Below are 20,458 nucleotides of genomic sequence, written 5' to 3'. Positions count from 1 at the left end.
CGCCATAATTATTATCACGGTATTCAATGAAAAATCTCTCTAAACACAGTGCACAGTTATCAATGGAAGGAACAAACATCCTCTCTGGGAGATGTATCGAGTTTTTTTTTTTCACATACTTTGCTTTGAGTGTACATTGTTTTTAGTATATAAATGTGTGAATATATGAAGAATATAATTTTTTATTTTTTTTTTAAACCTCGAAGACCCTAGATCCCTATTCTCAGACTCTACAGAAGTGCTCTAAAAAGGTCGGACGCCGCCATCGCCGGCTCTTTTTGCCATTTTTGGGGGGTCCGAGAGGGCGGGGCTGTGGAAGGCAGTCGGTGCCGGCTTCCGTTTCAGGAAGTGGAGACGCCTCAGACGCCATCTAACCCCACCTCCTTTTCCAGCCAGCCCAAACATTCTTTCCTTGGCGGATGAATCGCCGCTAGGAGAACTGTGAGTGGAACTGCAGCTCTGTTTGAACAACATATTCACTTGGACGGGAATTAGCCTGAAAGCTTTTTAGGAGACCCCCAAAATTTGTATATTGAATTTGATTGAGATGGTCGGTAAATCACTGGTTTCTCCAGGACCAAGGTGAGTACATTTTAGCCAGAGAGTACTTTTTGTGATTGCTTCCCCCCCTTAATTTCTTGAATTGAAATGTTTTATATATATATATATATATATATATATATATATATATATATATATATATACTGTATATATATTGTTTTATTACATTAAAAAGCTAGTATTCTTAAAAAGAAGGGCCATGGGCCAAAAATTATCCCCTAAGTGTGCGTGGAAGTTTTATGCAAACTACGTCTTGGAACTCAGTTTCTCCTGGAGGGCCTTTTGCCCGCATGGTTTCAAGGTTTCAGTTTTCCACGAGCAAAGGAGACATTTTTTGGGGAAATTCCCCAAAATAAAACAGGATCTAAACCCCCTGTAACGCAAGTTAGTCGTCCGCCAAGAAATCCAAGGTGGTCTTAGCGATGAGCTCCCTCGTCCAAATGTAACTTTTAAATCGAAAGGGAAAAAAAAAAAAAAAAAAAAGGCCCCGGGGGCCCGGACCGGGACCGAGACCGGGACCGGGACCCCGGACGGACCAGAGTTTTTCGGAACCCCTGCTGGGGGCGCGCGTCCGTCTCTTCCTCTCACTCTTCGCTCTCCTCCTCGTCGCCCTTGGTGCCCTTGCTCCAGCGCTGGAAGCAGTGCACGGTGGAGGCCAGGAAGAAGCTGGTCATGATGGCCACCACGGACACGGAGATGCCCGAGAAGATGATGATGAGCAGGTCGGTGAGCGTCAGCGTCACCTGGCACTCGCGGAAGCTGTCGGTGGACAACTGGCCCAGGGAGACGCGCCGGCCGTCCATGGGGAGCGAGCACTCCATCCCCTCCACTCCTGCAGGGGGCGAGGGAGGAGGAGGAGGAGGAGGAGAGAGGTCAAAGGTCAGAGGTGACTTTTTTTTTTAGACGCTGTTATAATATATAAACGTTTACATTGGAGTAACTTCTATGTTTCAATGTTGTTGGGGGGGATGGGCCTTGCATGAGTTCAGTCTCACTGAAGACGCCTTTTACTCCAGGTATTTATTTCTAAAACAGCATTTTATCCCAAACTCCGTGCTGTTAGCTTAGCTTAGTATAGCTTAGCTTAGCTTAGTTTAGTTTAGTTTAGCTTAGCTTAGTTAAGCTTAATTTAGCTGAGCTTATTTTAGCTTAGCTTAGCTTAGTTTAGCTAATTTCACCGCTGATCCTCCGTTTCAGACCTGGTGTTTATATAGCGATGGGGGGGGGCCATGCAAAGCACAACCTCGCGCACGTCATGGGGTCATGGTTTTGGCCTAACCCTCACCCTAACCCAAAAATATCCGGACCGCAAAAAAATGGTGGGAAACAGTTTAACGATCTGACTCCACAATTCGGTACAACATCGTTCAATCTTTTTCGCAAGTTTTCAGCAATTACTTTCTAACATGGATGATGGTGTTTAGAAACAAATCACTGAATTCACTTTACAGGAACTTAAGTAAAAAATAGCTGAAAATAAATCGCACTAATCGTGACTATTTATTAATAGATATTACTAGTTATAATTAGTTAATCATTTATCAATTTGGAATGCAGTATTTGGAGTTTTCCTGTAACAAATTGGGATTTTGGTACCATGTGCGAATACACCGTTCTGCTCTTCCATCTAACCTTGGTTTGAAAATAAAAAAGCCCACTTTGAATTATTACATTCAAAATCCCATTTGGCCAAGACTGAGATAATAAATAGATAGATAATAAAAAACGGGGTTTGGGTGTCCATGCATTACTTAATTAAAGGTCACGCAGAAGTCAGAAACGGGGGATAGTTTTAATTGCGAGACAGTGGTCTCTTATTATTGATTTATATTATTATTATTATTATTATTATTATTATTATAATTCATAATAATATTATTTTAATATGTAAAGTAACCATGATCCAGTAGGACAGAGCAAAATAAAAAAAGAAAGTATAAATATAAAATAAATATAATAATTATTAAATAAACATAACATACTTTTTCAGTGCTTGTGCACATACATTTGAGTATCTCATGCGTCTACTAACACACAAACTGTGAAGTAAGACGACCCAGTCGGCTTGCATTTTTTTTTCAGGTTTCCTGCCTCTGTCAGACATTATCATGTGATCCAACAAGCCGTTCAGATTCGTCTCCCAAGCCTCACGTGTGGCCTCCTTAGAATTAGAACCGCCCCCCATCTTAGTAACTCCACCCGCGGCTTGAGCGCCGCCGCCAGTGGGTCCGATGGCCAATAGCTAAGCTAAGAGCTAAGCACGGGAAGTGCTCTGTTGTTGGTTGCAGGGACCAGCACAAAACTTTAAAAAAGAAAAAGGAATACACACTGTTTGTGACAAAACTCCAGACGATGGCAGCGTGAGTGTTTGACAAATAACTGTGTAAGGTCGGTGTCGTTGATCCGTTGCACGCATCTCGCAAAGTGGGAGCAATCTTTTAAATGAGGCCTTGATCAAATATGAGTTAAGATCCAGCGGCTGGATTGTTATTTCTCACCTCAATGTGGTTCAGGAACAGATTTTGGTGAACTGATGCGGTGAAATCAGTGAAAGTTTACAGAGTAAATAAAATGGAACCTGGAGCAAAGCTCAAACCCCATTGGTTCACAGAACCCGCAACTTAGGCTGAAACCCCATTGGCTCCCAGAACCGGGACGGTGGCTCCTCCCGCACAGTCCTGGAACAGGATGGTTTAGAGTCATGTCAGCATGGCTAGAATGCATAATCTGAGTGCCATGTTCAGCAAAAAAATTGAAAGACGATGTTCTGGGGACATTAGGCTCCATTATTATGCTCCTTGAAAAGGAGTGTAATTCCACATTTGAATCAAGGGCAATTAATTCTATCTATTATCTATTCTAATGCTAACCAAGGCATTTACACTCAAACACCATCTTGGAAAAAATACCAATGAAAATAAATAAAGATGCCTTGGCCTCGCTTGTCAATGTGGGTGGAAACTTTCCATAGATACCACACACACACACACACACACACACACACACACACACACACACACACACACACACACACACACACACACACACACACACACACAACTGAGGGAGGAGAGGAGAAAATGCAGCATCCAGAGTCTTGGGCCAATAGTCAGCACAATTTAAAAAACAATGCTGATAAAACTTCAAAAGCACATAATTACCCCCTGACTGTTAGTGTTTGCTCATTGAAATATAAATATTCAAATGCCGTTGTTTCCTAATGTCTAATTGTTTTTCCCTGCATCGATACGGATTCTGACCTGATGAACGTACGGTTTTTGGATGAAAATCTGGTTCCTTAAGTTCACTGTGTGTGGGCTTTGTGTGTGTGTGTATGTGTGTGTGTGTGTGTGTGTGTGTGTGTGTGTGTGTGTGTGTGTGTGTGTGTGTGTGTGTGTGTGTGTGTGTGTGTGTGTGTGTGTGTGTGTGTGTGTGTGTTTGTTTTAAAGCAACTGCTAAGATGTTTTTTCGTTTATATTTTTTTGCAAGAACAATACAGTTTCACATTGTTTGGCATCAGGGAACGTTGGATATGAAAGTGCAGCGTTGAAGCTCGCATCAAACCACAAGCTGCAAATGTAGGTATCTTATTAGACTTATTATTATTTAAAAAATAATCTCAAAATCTGATCTGCTCTTCTTGATGAAAAAAAATTAATTATTGGAGACATTGGATCAACATAAATAAAAATAGGCTTCAATTAGTTAACGCTATAGTTTACAGTATGCCTCACACAATTTTAAGAATATATAAATATTGATAAAATAATAATGACATTAGCTCCTGTGTTGCAAGATCCAAATTGCAAGGATGTACTAATGCATCAGATGCAGACAAAAGAGCAGCTCGGTGTTCAAGCTCAAGTTTCCCTCTGGAAGGGAGAACTATTATTTCTGATTCAGTACTCTTTTTTTTTGAGAGTCGGATCTCGACGAGTCACTCAGTTAAAAAAATAAAAAATATAAAATAACTGTTGGATTTCCTGGCTCTTGCTTTTCATTCGGTTCAGGTGGTGTAACGCACGGTGAGCGAGAGTCGGAAGATTCGGTTCGGCTCTGAGTTGTGAAAGGAATTCTCACGGGCATCAATTAATTCTGTCAAAATTGTATATTTCGGTGGAATGCAAAAAGTAAATCAGTCACATTCAATATGAATTATGCTAAATGCCTTGGCCTTTTCTTCCTTGGACTCAAGATTTATTTTTCAGTATGTGAGTCGACTCGCTCGCCCACTTTTTTTGAGGGAGTGACTCCAGGCTCCCGAGTCATTAAAACGATTTGTTCGCTACGAACGAATCGTTTGCGAGTCTTGCATCGCTAACTGTTAGTAGACCAGGATAATAACAAGTTTCTGACGTTCTTTTGGTGTTCAACAGGATAGTGGTGCAGCGCCGTGGGATTAGTTATTTGTATTACCGGCACACCAGGCATTTTCCCAGTGGCCCGACGAACCTGGGGCCAATATCATTTTAATAATAAAAATAGAAAGTTGTCCAATGGCCGGCCCATAGAGCAGGGAGAGCTGGTTCATTTTCTATACTGGCACTGGGCTGGCCCGCTCACATCTCTTCCTAAGCCCCACTCCTCCCCCCTGTCCTCTGCTTCTCATGTCAGATGTTGTGGCTCAGAGTGATTTTTTTGATTCATGAAGGAGTGCTCAAATCATAAAAATATGACGTTTTTTAAAATGGCATATTAACAGAATGAACCCTGACCACCAACCCCCCAGCCACACACAGACACGCATGCAGGAACACACACGCACGCACGCACGCACGCACGCGCACATACACACTCACACTTTAAAAGGCTGCAGTTGTTCAAATAGCGTGTGATTATTGTGGCAGGTAAAAAGGTTGTAAACTCTGGTTTGGGTGACGCTGCAGTATCACGGCTTCAGGTTTGGGATCCAGTTTAGGGTTCTCTTAATTACCTCCAGAGCTCTACATGGTACAGGCCCTCTCACATTCACCAAGTCACTGCACCGTGCCTCAGGCCTCTCAAGTTGACCCTTTAAGTACTCTTAGTGGGTAAAGCTGCCTTTGCTTTTCCAGTCCAACTGTGAGGAACGCCCGCGAAATATTGCTTCGGTCATAATCAGTTTTATTGTAGTATTTTAGAAAATGTAATGGTTTGCCACTTCTCCTGCTTTATTTGATCATATTTTTCACCTTTTCTTCCTTAATGCCGAATAAGATAAGATAAACGGATTATAGCATATGACATTATGCACATTCCACTGGAAAGGTGCCCAAGTGCCATTATAAACGTCAGGCTCGTGTTGGAATAAGTTGAACGGCTTCATTCTTTTTTTGTTTTCCATAAGATAAGCCATTAGCACTTGCTTCATATGGGAAACTTGGCTGTGATTGAATAAACTTGGAAATGCAATATATTTCACTGCGGCAGATGAATGGACTCTATTTATATTCAGCGTGCGCCCGTCGCGTGGCAAAGTAACTCATCGCCTCAGAGACTCAGCCTTTGCCTTTGAGATGCTTCCGTCTGCTCCAACCTGTCACAGTCTTGATTAATAACACCAGAGACCCAAGTTTTCCTGGCGGCCATTTGCCCTCCTCACGACTTACTGTTGGAGACGTTTATTAAGGCTCAAAGCGGCGTTACTTAACAGCACAACGCCGCGGCCAAATCAATAATTATTATTGTTTCCTTAAGCGACAAAACGTTGCGACTATTTATTCACACAACTGTTTTATATGCTATTTAAAGTCAATCAAGTAGTCCTTGGGTCTTGTATGTCGATTTTAAAGCTCTTTGTGATTATTGTTTTTATGGTAAAATATACATTTACAATTGGTGATGGTGGCCTGGAATTGGCCTTCCGAAGCCAAAATGAAGGTATTAACAGGGTGATGCTGCGCTCACATGGAGACACGGCAGGCAGAGGACGGCAAACGGCAACGGTACGCAGCATTTGCTGTCCAAGTTAAAATGTTTTAACTTCCGAGCGCCCTCCGCGACGGCATCACAGCCGGCCGTGACGTAGGCGGGGCGTCGTTTTCTCTGGGACATCGCGCTTGAATGGCTTAAATAAAAAAAATCCTGGACTGATTTAAAAGTGAAGGGCTTCTACTGCCAGTGGAACACAGGTACTGATCGCTCAGTTAACAGATCCCTGATCACTCTCGAAGACGCATAACAATATCCATGATGCGAAATAATCCATCGCCAAACCTGCTCGGAGATTAATATGATGCTTCGTAGCAGCTTGTGTCAATTACACCAACCAATGACACGTTCTGGAGGGAATTTAACGTTTATTTAAGTTTGCAATAAGACACTAATAGTAAGCTGCATTTCTATAGCTCCATGCATTACTACAATCATTAACAGACACAAAATAATTTAAGTTTCATATATTTTATGGGAATCTTTGTACATCACCATAGCAACATTCTGCCCTGGTTCCTCCCCCTCCGTCCCTCGTACCGTTTGCAGTCTGCCGTCTTCCATGTGAGTGCAGCATCGGGGTTGGGACGCAATTTGGGACCCTTTGAATTTATCTTTCCATTTCTGAGCATCACTCTACCCGATACTACACCGGTGACGCAATTGATCATTTCAGAGCATTTTTGGGGTAGAAAGGAATGTCAAGAACTCCAAAGTTCTGCCTCTGCTGCTGCTGCTGGGAGAGACTACAACGAGTAAAAGTCCATACTGTACAGAAATCAGGCTTGACTCGTTTGAATTATGGAGCGAGCTGAAAGATCACCACAGACACCAAAACACGCTCACGCCGTAGAGGTGATTTGTTTTGAGAGACGGCCCCGACGCGCCAAACTGGGCTGCTTAGCTCTCGTAGTAAATTTAATAAAAGCTCGGACTAAATGGCAACCTTCACAACTTGTTCACAACAACAAAATGTAGCTTGACTCTTGTTTTTGGACCTGGATGCCAAGAGCAGCGACAGCCTTTGCATAAGAGCCCAGTGCTGAAAACGCACCGCAAGAAAAGCAGCGTAGCAACTGACGTATGATGGTGATGGGGTTAAGAAAAGCAGCGTAGCCACTGAAGTATGATGGTGATGGGGTGGGATGGGGATTACCGAACAGCTGTGGCACGAGCCAGAATCTTTTGCCGCCGGTTTATCAAAATATGGTTTTTTTTATCCGACAGAATGTGCTGACCTCTGATAGAGATGATGCCCAGACCCTTTATTACGGGACGCTGCATGGGATTAAGCCCCCCCTCCCATTTGTCGCTGTGTTCGTATTTTTGCTCCTAATGATGTAAGCCTCAGTCTGTGAGCACATGTTAGGCAAAAAAAAAAAAAAAAAAAAAAGCGTATTATATAATCCTGACATAAAATAAATAGGAAAAAACCCTAAAACGAACGGTTGACTCTCCAGCGTTGCAGAATATTTAACGTCACTCTTGTGTCCCATAGCAAACCATACAGCCAAGTCGAAGATGTGTCTGCCGAGGTGGCAGTGAAGGTGAAAAACATGAAATATTGATGTGTCTCATTGGTAAAAGTCTAAGAGCAGACATTTCTAGATAAGCTGAAACCCCAAGGGGTCCGTGGCACTTGGGCAAAAAAAATAAAAATAGATATATTATTTTAATTTTGTGTCCTTTGGACATAGCTAGCTTTAAATTTTTAGAAATTTTAGAATATTTTTCTGCAATATATACGTATATAATTATCCCCTTTTGGACAAACAAATCCCGCCATGTGTATCTCCTCGCCACCGTGCGTGTCTCTAGTACTGCAATGTTACTTGTTAATTTAACTGATGTTGAATACACTGTTTTTATATTCTGTATTTTGAAATGGAGCAATACAAATATTTCTAATACATTTCCCTTGATTTGGAGTTGTTTTTCCACATAACCTACTGTATGTAGAAGTGTGAGAAATAAGCCTGATATTGCCATTTTTTTTTGACATACGTGAGGGGGTCCTCCGTTTATTTTTTCCCATATAGGGGTCCTTGAATTAAAAACAAGTTTGAGAGCCCCTGCTGTAAAACAATACACAACAGAACTCTATTGCTGTTACCGTGGCAAGGCCTCACAGGGATATTTACATATTTGATAGCAGATTGCTCAAAGGTAACATAAGTAATAATCTCATTTGCCCGTTTTGCAAACTGACCATGATGAACAAATGTTGCTGCTCAATGCAAGTCAGTCCACTGTCACCTCCATGGCTACCGAGATTTCAAGCTCTCCAACTAGGCAGTCTGCTGCTCTGTTTAGGAGGCTCCCTCATCCCCAGACCTGTCAAACTCTGCTTAATCTCCTAGGGAACTATTCCGCGCTGGTTTTATTTTAGTTTTCACAAGCGTGGACAAATATTGAGATACCAAGCGACCAGCGTTGCAAGACCCCTCTGCTTGAAGCCTCACTGGAGAGGAGCACCACGCCTGGCAATGTTAGTGTAGTCCCTACGGCTTCAGACGGCCTATTTGTTGCCAATTGTCCAACGTTACGGATAACTGCCTACTTGTAACGCCTGCAGGTACAGACCTTAGAGGCAAGACACGTGTAATAGGGCAGAGGTTTAAGAACACCGCGATTGCTCCATAAATTCTCAGAATCCAATGAGTGTCCCTGGAACATGACAGGGACATGGGTGTGTGTGCGCTGCCCTTGCACGACCAGGTATGTGGACCCACGCAGGACAGGTTACACCCCTGCTGTAGACAGTTGATGGATTACATTTAGGATTAGAGCCTGACAAGGGGATAGCCAATCCGGTGGTAACTCACGCCATGTCTCGGCCGTGATAGATCCACCTGGCAGTGACAGGCCGATACGGGAGGGCTTTGTTTTCGTCCCCCAACACCCCGGCCGTCTGACCCGATTGATCCCTGCTCCGAAAGCACCGCCAAACCTCATCAACACCTCGACTCTCGGACGGATAGCCTGGCGTCACGCTGACGTCTGCGTCGCCACGTTCCCCGGTCGCAGGTGTTGTGTTCGAAGCGCTGTGTCATGCAAGTCTTTACCTAAATCCGTCAGGGATTGTGGAAGTGACAGTCACTCAGTGAAAAGTCCTCTCCCTGCAGTTTCGCCTGGGATGGATCTGCCACTCACGGCCAATAGTCAGCAGAGAGGAAGCGATCAAACCAGACAGACATAATTAGGAGGGGGAGATGGGAGAATTATTCACTCGCAATCACAGAAAGAGAGAGAGAGAGAGAGAGTCTGAGGGAAGTCGAATGCGTCTGAGGGAGCCTTGGCATGAGCCTAGCGAGGAGAGTGCAAGAACAGGAGACGGCAGCGAGGATGAGAACGTGCGACTGCACAAAGTGACGAGCATCCATGTGACAGCGGGGGTGAGGGTGTATTATTCAGGAGGGGTTTCCTCCTGCATGGAAACTCGCTGACATCACTGCTCCATAGACACACTCAAAATGGCTCATCTGACAATCACCCGTGACCATGCATGAAATGGCTCCACCTGACACATGAGCAGACGTATAGAGGCTGTATTGGCCATGTTTCCCCTATTTATAGCAACAAAATGGTTAATTTGTCCTCGTCCTCACAGGAAATTGAAGCAGCCGACGCTGAGGAGATTTCAGCATCACTCCACCGTCCGCATCCCAAATCCCAAATGCATGTACAAAGGAGCAGAATCCACACAAGGTTCTCAAGTCTTGCGAAACGAAGATTTCACCTGATGACGGTGTTGGTCTATCACACAGCACGGCGCCGTCCACCCTGTGGTCCTCATTTCCCCTGCCAACAGTCTCTCTCACGTCCGAATTTTAAATAAACATTAAACGAGGCCACGGTAAGAGAAGCCCCGGCTTGGCATAATTGGAACAGATATTTTTCTCATCACATGCCCGCGGGTGGCAAAGATTGCGAGAAACGCAAAGCGGAGCATCATATGTACACTATACAGCGCGAATAGCGCCACACTAGCGGGACTGCTCACACGGTGTGATAACAGGTCTCCGGGGGAGCAACCTGATAGGCTGCAAAGGAAAATTCAGGCTCTGACCCCGTCATATGAACTGATACCCGACGGTGCAGGTCATTACTAGTGTTGATAGCAACGGCACATTGGGCCTCAGACCCGATCCTGATCCCCCCTGCCCCCGGGTCTGGGCCGGTCTTGGCCCGCAGGCAGCTCTGGCTCTGGTTACCCCGGCCAATGTGCCGTGGAACTGTGTTGCAGTAAATTATGCATGGTCTTTGTTCATCCTTAACCCAAGAGCACTGGAGACAGCGGTGGATCATGTTTACACTCATCCCTATATTAAAACATTTATCAGCTTGATTGGTGGTAAGAAAATAAATCCTGCAAATGTTGCCAAGACACCGGAGACAATGGCTCAATTACACGTCTCTGACACTTTCATCAAGGCATGATTGCATTTGGTTATATGTTTAGAAGTGGCTCGATTATTTTGTTGTCATTGCAGATCTTTAACTATGCAGCTATTACTGCTGACGAGACAATCTGCCGACTGTTTCTTCCTTCAAAGTCAGTGATGACGTGGCGAAGGATGAAAAAAAATAAACCAACAACTAGAAATGACGATTTTTTTAAGTGCTCAGAACGCTGGTGCTGTGCTGGCGTAGAGTAATCAAAGTTGCTTTGTCAAGTCACAAGGGAAACTGGCGAGTGAGAAATGGAATGGGAATTGGGTATTCTACGTGCGCTGCTGCCGGCGGTTCATTTTACGGACTACTGCGAGATGATTTCTAAAATAAACTCAAATACACATCAGTCATTCTGCCCGTGGAGCGGTTTTACAGTCCGCTCCAAGGCAGCTATTGCCATATACCGTCTTTAATTCTATTCTTGTTTTGTAGTTCATCCTTCTCTGTTGGTACAACTTTAGAAGCTTATAGAGTCTAGTCTAATCCACTAATGAGTCCCCATCTGTTATTGTGTAACCGCTTCCAATACAGTATTCCAGAGAATAGCCCATTACATTTCCCCCTCAACCCAGAGATCAGTCATTATGTTAATTAGATCAGCCTGTATGATATGGCTGTGTGAACTAGCCATGTCCCCAAAGCCAGCTCACAATAACCAACCATGGATCGCTGCTTCAACGTCACAGGGATGTGCCTGTCATGCTGAGATTAGAGCTGAATTTGGCCATTTTGGGGAGAGTGATCAGTGGAGGCACACACACACACACACACACACACACACTTTTATAGACTGCACAGGAAGCAGGAGACTCAGTCCATGTTTGGAAACAGTGTGGATGTTTGCGTTAACAGACAATAAAATACAATGAAAATCCTGAATTCCAGTTAGTTGTATTATAACATTTCACCTGACTGTATATCAACTCATTTCAGTATCATGGAACTGCACCGGGCATGTCTGAGCAGTGCTGGTGGCGGAGGTTTGGGATGATCACTGTGCATGTCTGGACAGAGCAATGGTAGGATGACGTGAGTATGGAGGGGAGTGGTTGTGGGATCAGAAGGTTCTTCTGAAGGCGTGGCTAATTCAATGAAGCATGTGTCCACTTGACAACCTCAGTGAAATACTCGGGCTGGCACTTGCGGTGTTGACCAACTAAGCCATTTGGAGAAGGGTTATGGAGATTTATGATGGCACTGCTGGAGGAACTCTCCTTAAACCTAGGGACAAGTGTGTGGAGTCATTTGTCTCGACTGGACTTCCAGTGTGTTTACCCACAATTGTCAGCACAAGGAATTTAGTACAATATCCGGTGTATTATAGAACTTTTAAAAATACAATAGAACGATATTCCACTGAGGCTATGATGTTTTAATGCAGATTTCCTCTTTGTTGTAGAAGACACATTTTCTAGCACATGGATTAACGTGGTATTAGTTTCGGTTGAGATTGAAGATCTAAGTAACTATTCCAATGATTTACGAACTGATCTCATTTAACCTTGACCATTCCGTTTGTGGTCCATCTGCCAAGCTTTCTCGATTTAATGAATATACCAAACCTCCAGTGTAAAATGTTGCAATTGGCTCGTAAAATCGGAGGTTATTTTGTGATTCGGCAAAAAAGGAAGATCCGAAATCTGTCACAGAAAAAATAATAATAATTAAATAAAATTCTATGCAACAACTGTTTGGTCCGTTCGGACTGAGAGAAGTCAATCGCATTGACCAAAGAGAGAGTGCCAGAAGGAATTGTGTTTTCATTGAGTTCTGGCATTATGAGGGTCGCTAATTACATCCCAGACACCTCTGGTAGGGAAGAACTTGACAACAATGTGAGCCAGAGAGGTCCTATGAGGTCACTGCTTTTGTGCTCCAGTCTTTGGGGTTGGAAAAGAAAATGACTTGCTGATTGGAAAGTAAGGGCTCTATGAGAGCCGATACACATATCTCCACGTCTATTTGAGTGTACCTATACGGTGGAGCCAGTTGGCAGGGACGCGACAAGCTTGGCTCGGACCAGCAGATTCTTATTTGCTGTTGATGTGAACTTGGCCAGGCCCGCTAATGCAATTTGTTATACCCTGCAGCAGACAACACCGAGAACCTGTGATGAGCGCGTTCGCAGCCTCTAGCACGGGTGTGGTTGGTGGAGAAGTGACGTGGCGCTCTAGTCACTTTTTTTTTGTGGTCTCGGTTCGAAATAGGTCTTATTTTAGTAACAAATGCAGATCCCGAGTGGGGAGGAGAAGCAGTGTGACAGGAGGGTACATGATGGTCTAAATGTGTTGAGAATTTGCTGTCCTTAGCTGTCTGCAGTTTGAAAACACTGAGCTATTCTTTGTGCGCGAGGGTGTGTACAGACTGTCAACAAAATAAAATGCTCATCATGTCTCTTTTGTCCTGCTGTGAATATTGATGTGTTCACAGCAGGATGCATTAATTATGCGATCCATTTCTAGGAGGTTGCAATGTTTATCTTGTCTCATCGTGTCTATTAAATGGCTAGGAGGAAGTACTGTAATCCTTTCACACACAAAGTGAATTGTTTGTCAGAGGCCATGGGATGACGAGGGCCTCGGGCCTTTTTTTCCGTCTACATTTCCTTTACAAAAGCTTTTAATGTCCACAGCATTTATGGACAAATCAATGTTTCCCAGAATGACCTTGAAACAAAAAACACGCCGCGTGTACTTTAAAGCTTCCAACTGTACGGACCAACATTGTGTCTTCACATTATCTACTCATTCGTTGCATTGCAATCATGTTTAAAACGTGACATGAATCCGCGGGGACGGATGTCACAACACTGGGTGTCTTGGATTTTCATGTTTGTAAAATGTTTAAAGCAGTATCTGATCCAAACACAGTAACAGCACGAGTTGCTCGCTGTGAGTGGCTCTGCTGTCAGTTCTATTTATTTCTACTGCCGTGGCTACATGTGCCGGTTTGCTCTCCTCAGATTGTGGAGGAGGCTACAGCAACACTCCTCCACAATACGAAGGACGCTATCAATAATAAACTAGAAGATGACCTTGAGTAAGCCAGGGCTTTGTTTACCTCTTGACAGTGAGCGCAATACCAATTATGCATAAAGAGACAGAAAATAGAGATAATCATTACTTGCCATGCTGTTTTAGGCAGACACGGTAGAAGAGCCTTTAATTAAATAATAGTGGCTCTTACCTAGCATTAAAAAAAAATTTGCATCCCACAATAGTAAGAGCTGGCATTGGATGTAGACTGGAATAATCTCCATGTAAGCAGATTTTACCCACTGTAAACCGCTCCCATAGGAAGACCGTGATCGCCTTTGTCTTTTGTTCTCGTAATTTGCATGCACACTTTGACAGAGGTTATCACTGGGACTCCAAGAAAAAAAACACGCCTGCACACACGCACACACGCACACACACACACACACACACACACACACACACAAAAACATTGAGTTCTCTTATCTAACATCCCCTCTAGGCTGAATGAGAATGGTAGAACTGGCATGGGTCACACCAAAGAGCGGGGAGTTGTTGGCCACACTCAACAGCAATGTCATAGTCTGGGCGAGCACATGAGATAACTGCTGTATTGACATTACAACACATGCAGGCAGTGATGGAGTGGAACGACTCAATAATTATGGCTCTAATTAATAATATATGTAATTAATTCTAATCAATGGATTGGTATATCTTTAGAGGTTAGGGGTGTGTTGCTACCTAACAATTAAAGATTAAGTGTCGTGTTGTGATCAGCGTTCCCTAAATCATAAGGGTAAGTAGAATGAATAAAGTTCCACATATATATCGATCTGCTATGAGAGAAGTGGAGAGGCCGACACTTGGTTAGAATGGTTAATTTTTTACAAACCGGCCTCAAAGTTCAGAAGAAACTTATTTTATACATAATGAGGTTTCACAGCTTTTTGGAGAATGCATCATTTCCCCCTCTCAGCAAAAATGTATTGTCTTTCATGACATTTTATTTTGTCAGACTAAATGCTTTGGGAGTGGAGGAAAACAGAGACTAATTTAGAACGAGCAGGGTGGAGGATGGGGGGGGGGGTCACTTTTCTAAAGGGAAAACAGAAATAGAACAGTGGATTGTGTGGCAATGGATGTGCAGATAATATCATCTGCGCTGTGCATGGACATGCTTCATTTGGGTCATGCGCACATGAAGTTTGGTTGGATGGTTCCCTGCAGCTTGAAAGTGTTACTCACCATTTGGAAGCTTGTGACTGTTCTCCATCAGCCATGCAAACAAATTGGCAAAGTTGCAGTTGCACACCCAGGGATTACCCTCTAGCCTCACCACCCGCAGGGAGGGCAACTGGCTTAGCGCCCCCACCTTAAGGCTGGACAGTGCATTACGCTCCAGCTCCAGTTCCCTCAGAGATGTCAGGCCAAGGAAAGCGTCCTCGCTGACCATGCTCAGATAAGGGTTATTCCCCAGACGAAGTTTGATCAAACTCCGTGACTCCCCGAAGGTCCCCTTAGGGATCTCAGTCAGGTTGTTGCTGCCCAGGTCCAGGAAGACCAGCCTGGAGGAGGTGCTCAGAGTCCCCGGCTCTATGTGGGAGAGCGAATTGTTCCGTAGGTCCAGGTAGACCAAGTCACTGTACAAGACCAGGAAGTCCGAGGGGATGCGGGGGATCCAGTTGTCGGACAGCAAGAGCCTGCGAACGTCCAGGGGGATCTCATTAGGTAGACGGGTCAGCCCTCGGCCGCTGCAGTCCACTGTGTGAGGGTCTGGACACAGGCAGGTCGCAGGGCAGTTTTCCCCTTGGGTCCGAAAGACGGAGCACAGCAGGACGAGGAGAGACTGGAGCCAGCAGACACATGGCCACATGGTCATGGGGGTAAAATGAAATAGGGGAGGCAGAGGCTAGGGGGTGAGGATGGACGGGAGGAGTGTGGGAGGAAACACAGAGAACTGGGGTGGTGGGTGGGGGGGGGTGGGGGGGGTGTGGGGGTTGAGGGTCAAAGGGCAGGAGATTAGGAGAGGGGAGGGGAAGGGGTGAATGAGAGAGGGAGGAGTGGCATTAATCCTCCTGCGAGCGCATCCTGCCGTCCCCGCGAGATGGCAATCAGGGAGGGAGAGCTCATTGACGGAGCGCCGGGAGGGCAGCGGTGGGGAGCGCCGGGTTCCGGGAGATCACGCAGCGAGCAGCCGGGGCGGAGGAGCGGAGGCACCGGCTTCGAGGAAGCGACGGGGATAAGTGGGCTGCAAGACTTCAGGGTGCAAAGGCGACAGAAAACAAGCAAGTGGGCTAGAGGTGACGACAAGCTGGGGTCACAGAGGAGAGCAAGGGGGGCGGCGGTGGCGGCGGTGCTGGAGGAAGGAGGTGACTCCGTCCGCCACGCTAACCCAAAGTCGATCTGGCAGCCGTGACGGACAAAGACACCTGACAGCCAGACACAAAAGGATACACAGAGGGGTGATTCAAGCATGACAAATGAAGACGGAAATCATTGCGTCCCTCCATTAGTCCCAGGTTCCTTTGTTGGAGAGCCTGACGATCTAAAACGAGAGCGTGTAGACCTCGCTGAAGAAGCATCGCTCAAGTCTACGGTTCGGTAAGGTCCCCCCCCACCCCCCCCAACCCCAACCCCACTCCCCCAACTCTCTCTCTCTCTCGCTCTCTCTCTCTCTGCAACACAGAGCTCAGTGATAAACTGTCCGACTGGGTATCAGAGCTCCGTTGCCATGGCGAGGGAATCCAAATGTCCAGAGAGGAGCCATATGCATGCAGATTGCGGTGGTGAGCTGCACACAGCCTTGCCCGTCCAATGTCTAGCGTGAATGTGCCAGGGTTTAGCTCATGCCTCGTCCCCGCCCCCTCTCCTCGCTCCGTTTCCACGGAGGCGTCCCTCAGCCATGTTGTCAACATATGATGTCACTTCCCATGGTGTTGAGAGATTAGTATAATTTACATTTGGGTGGAAGAAAATAATACATGTAAAAAAAAATCATCTATATGCGTATGAATATAAGTAAAGGAATGTATACGCATATGAAAATACATATGGGAAAATACATTTGTATTTTCATACATATTTTACACATGTAAAAAAAAAATCTACATGAAATTATATATGTAAAAAAACATTTATGAAAACCCATGTGAAACAAAACTATCTACATTTGTATTTAATACATATCTTTTACATATTTAAAAGAAAATGTGATTCTTCGTGAAAATATGAAACAAAAATATTCCTGCACATGAATACCATTGTTTGTTTTTTAATGTTTAGTAATGTTTACGTATATTATGTGTTCTGCATTTTTGCTCTGTGCACAATGGAGGTTTCCCCCTTTCACCTGCCTTGTAATCCCCAGATGAACTCTCAGACGCTAAGCCCAGAGTTTAGTTAGATCACAATTTTTCAAGAATGTCTTGTTAAACAGAAACATGCTTGTCCAACTTGCCCATGGATCTTCATTAGTCGTTTCTGCAAGTAGCAAAGTCTCAGCTTTCACCTTCAAAAATAAATAAATAAACAAGTAGTTTTGTTGCTTTGCGTTTTGTTTTAGCACACAGCACACATCAGCACATTGAGGCGTCTCTGTTTTGCAGTTATGTGTTTCGACGGTGATGGACCTGCCAGTGCAGACCACCTGTCAGATGCTACAGAGAGCTTTTTTATGGGCCATCTTTCATCCCATTCCTTTTATTTTTTTATTTTTTGCCCATTTAACGACCTCCATATTTTCCCAATAGTAATACACAAGAGTGCCATGGCTTTCAAACTAGCGGCGTGGGGAAGATTCTTAATTCACAAAGTCAATTGCATTTCCCCCAAATAGGATTGGTTGCAACAAGCAAATGCAATTAGAACAAGGTTGCCGCACAGGGACGCCGACGAGGGGTGGGGGTGGGGACGAGGGGTGGGGGTGAGGACGAGGGGTGGGGATGGGGACGAGGGGTGGGGGTGGGTAACGAGGGGTGGGGACGAGGGCGCTTGGGAGATGAGGCCAGAATGGAATGTCCAAGTGGGGAGTGAAGGGGGAGCCATGCCAGTGTGTCGGCTGGAAATCCATGTTGGTATCTAAGCTCAATGTCCATGATCCCATTGATTGTGGATCAATAAGCAACAGCACATATTGAATTAATAGTTGGAAATGTAAAACAACACTCACAAACAAAGCAGATAGATTATATAGTTAATTAGATATATTAGATATTAGATATATTAGATATGCTGCCAGGAGGAACGGGGGATCGAACCAGGAACCCTATGATGACTGGATGACCTGCTCTACCTCCTGCATTAGATATACTGTATAGTGAGTTATGGTAACAGTAGATATATAGTTAGATAGATATAGTAAGATATATATAGTTATATATATGTAGTTAGTTAGATATAGTTTGATACATAGATAGATATAGTAAGATATATATAGTTATATATATGTAGTTAGTCAAAGTTTGATATATAGTTAGATAGATATAGTAAGATATATATAGTTATACATAGTTAGATATAGTAAGATATATTTAGTTATATATATGTAGTTAGTTAGATATAGTTTGATATATAGTTAGATAGATATAGTAAGATATATTAAGTTATATATGTAGTTAGTTAGATATAGTTAGATATATAGTTAGATATAGTTGGATACATAGTTAGATATATAGTTAGATATAGTTGGATATATAGTTAGGTATATAGTTAGATATAGTTAAATATATAGTGAGATAGATTCAGTTGGATATATAGTTAGATATAGTTAGGTATACAGTTAGATATAGTTAGACATATAGTGAGATAGATTTAGTTGGATATATAGTTAGTTAGATATAGTTTGATATATAGTTAGATAGTTAGATATACAGTGAGATAGATATAGTTGGATATATAGTTAGTTATAGTTACAGTAGATATTTAGTTAGATAGTTATATATATACTTAGTTCGATATATAATTAGATATAATTAGATACATATAGTTAGATATAGCTAGATATATAGTTAGATCGATATAGTTAGATATGTACTGTAGTTACAGTTAGATATATATTTAGTTAAATAAAGTTACAGTAGATATATAGTTATATATAGTTGGATATGTAGTTAGATATATAGCTAGACATAGTAAGATAAATAGTTAGATATAGTTAGATATATAATTAGTTATAGATAGTTAGATGTAATAACAGTAGATATATAAAGTTAGATAATGATATATATAGCAAGTAAGATAGATATATATAGCTAGTAAGATATATATATAGATAGTAAGATCAATATATATATATATAGCTAGTAAGAGATATACATATAGATTGTTAGATAGATATACATAGATAGTAAGATAGATATACAGCTAGTAAGACATAGTTACAGATATATACTTAGCTATAGTTAGATAGTAAGATATAGTGAGATATATAGATAGTTGGATATAGTTACAGTAGATATATAGTTAGATCGATACAGCAAGTTATATAGTTAGATAAAGTTAAATATATATTTATAATAATATATAAAAATGATAAAAAATATAAATGACCACAAAATAATATAATTAATTTAACAAAATTGAAGTGACACACATAGACATAACCCCGTTGCACTTCAGGTTGTAAGCCTGTAATTGGAGCAGCGCCTTCATGGGCAGGAAGCAGAGAGGAAGCTCCAACACGTGATGACAGGTGATCTAATTTGCCCAGTCGTCGCTGGAGGCGGCGGCCGCACTGAGGTGACACGCTCACAGCCGCAGAGCCACGGCTTTGTCATCACAACATCTGAGAACCCAATTGTTGAACGAAAAGGTGGGAAATAAACAAAAAATTATAATTAAAAATCATCTTTATGAATTTACTTCCAGCGGGTTTCCACTACACCAATTACATCTTCCCCCGAAGTGGGCTGTGGAAAGGTAAGGATGGCAGCACGACTCCCCCTTCAATCCTGCTGGGTTTTATTTATGGCAGTCATAAAATCCAATAAAATATGTTTATTGATGTATGATGAAGTCATATCAGATATAGGCTACAATATATGTATGTACACCGATCAGCCACAACATTAAAACCACTGACAGATGAAGTGAATAACATTGATCATCTCGTTCCAGTGGCACCTGTCAAGACGTGGGATGTATCAGGCGAACAGTGAACAGTCAGTTATTGAAGTCGATGTGTTGGAAGCAGGAAAAATGGACAAGCGTAAGGATCTGAGGCACTTTGACAAGGACCAAATTGTGATGGCTAGACGACTGGGTCAGAGCATCTCCGAAACAACAGGTCTTGTGGGGTGTTCCTGGTATGCAGTGGTTAGTACCTACCACAAGTGGTCCAAGGAAGGACAAACGGTGAACCAGCAACAGGGTCATGGGCACCCAAGGCTCATTGATGCACGTGGGGAGCAAAGTCTAACCCGTCTGGTGCGATCCCCCAGAAGAATTACTGAAGCACAAACTGCTGAAAAGTTAATGCTGCTCTGATAGAAAGGAGTCAGAACACACAGTGCATCACAGCTTGATGTGTATGGGTGTGGTGTGTGCAGACCGGTCAG

The 20,458-nt window shown here is 43.3% G+C and overlaps 1 protein-coding gene across 1 annotated transcript; it reads right to left on the bottom strand.

Moving 5' to 3' along the window:
- Nucleotides 1-741: 741 nt before the first annotated feature.
- On the bottom strand, nucleotides 742-15,840 carry lrrc38b (leucine rich repeat containing 38b). The gene is made up of 2 exons (XM_080000073.1): nucleotides 15,150-15,840; nucleotides 742-1,393 (listed from the first exon to the last, which is right to left on the bottom strand). The coding sequence occupies exons 1-2, from the start codon at nucleotides 15,781-15,783 to the stop codon at nucleotides 1,146-1,148; spliced, it is 882 nt and encodes a 293-aa protein (XP_079856199.1). The 5' UTR covers nucleotides 15,784-15,840; the 3' UTR covers nucleotides 742-1,145.
- Nucleotides 15,841-20,458: the final 4,618 nt, after the last annotated feature.

This window comes from Zeus faber (genome assembly GCF_960531495.2).
Source record: "Zeus faber genome assembly, chromosome: 5".
In the NCBI taxonomy this organism is placed as follows: domain Eukaryota; kingdom Metazoa; phylum Chordata; class Actinopteri; order Zeiformes; family Zeidae; genus Zeus; species Zeus faber.
Note: the sequence above shows the minus strand (reverse complement) of the source record. Positions and strands in the feature narration are given on the sequence as shown.

Bases quoted from the DNA above. Each gene is read 5' to 3' on its own strand.
- lrrc38b (XM_080000073.1), bottom strand. From the start codon at position 15,783: ATGACCATGTGGCCATGTGTCTGCTGGCTCCAGTCTCTCCTCGTCCTG. The intron at 1,394-15,149 runs GTGAGTAACACT...CGCCCCCTGCAG, and splicing joins CAGTCACAAGCTTCCAAATG to GAGTGGAGGGGATGGAGTGC.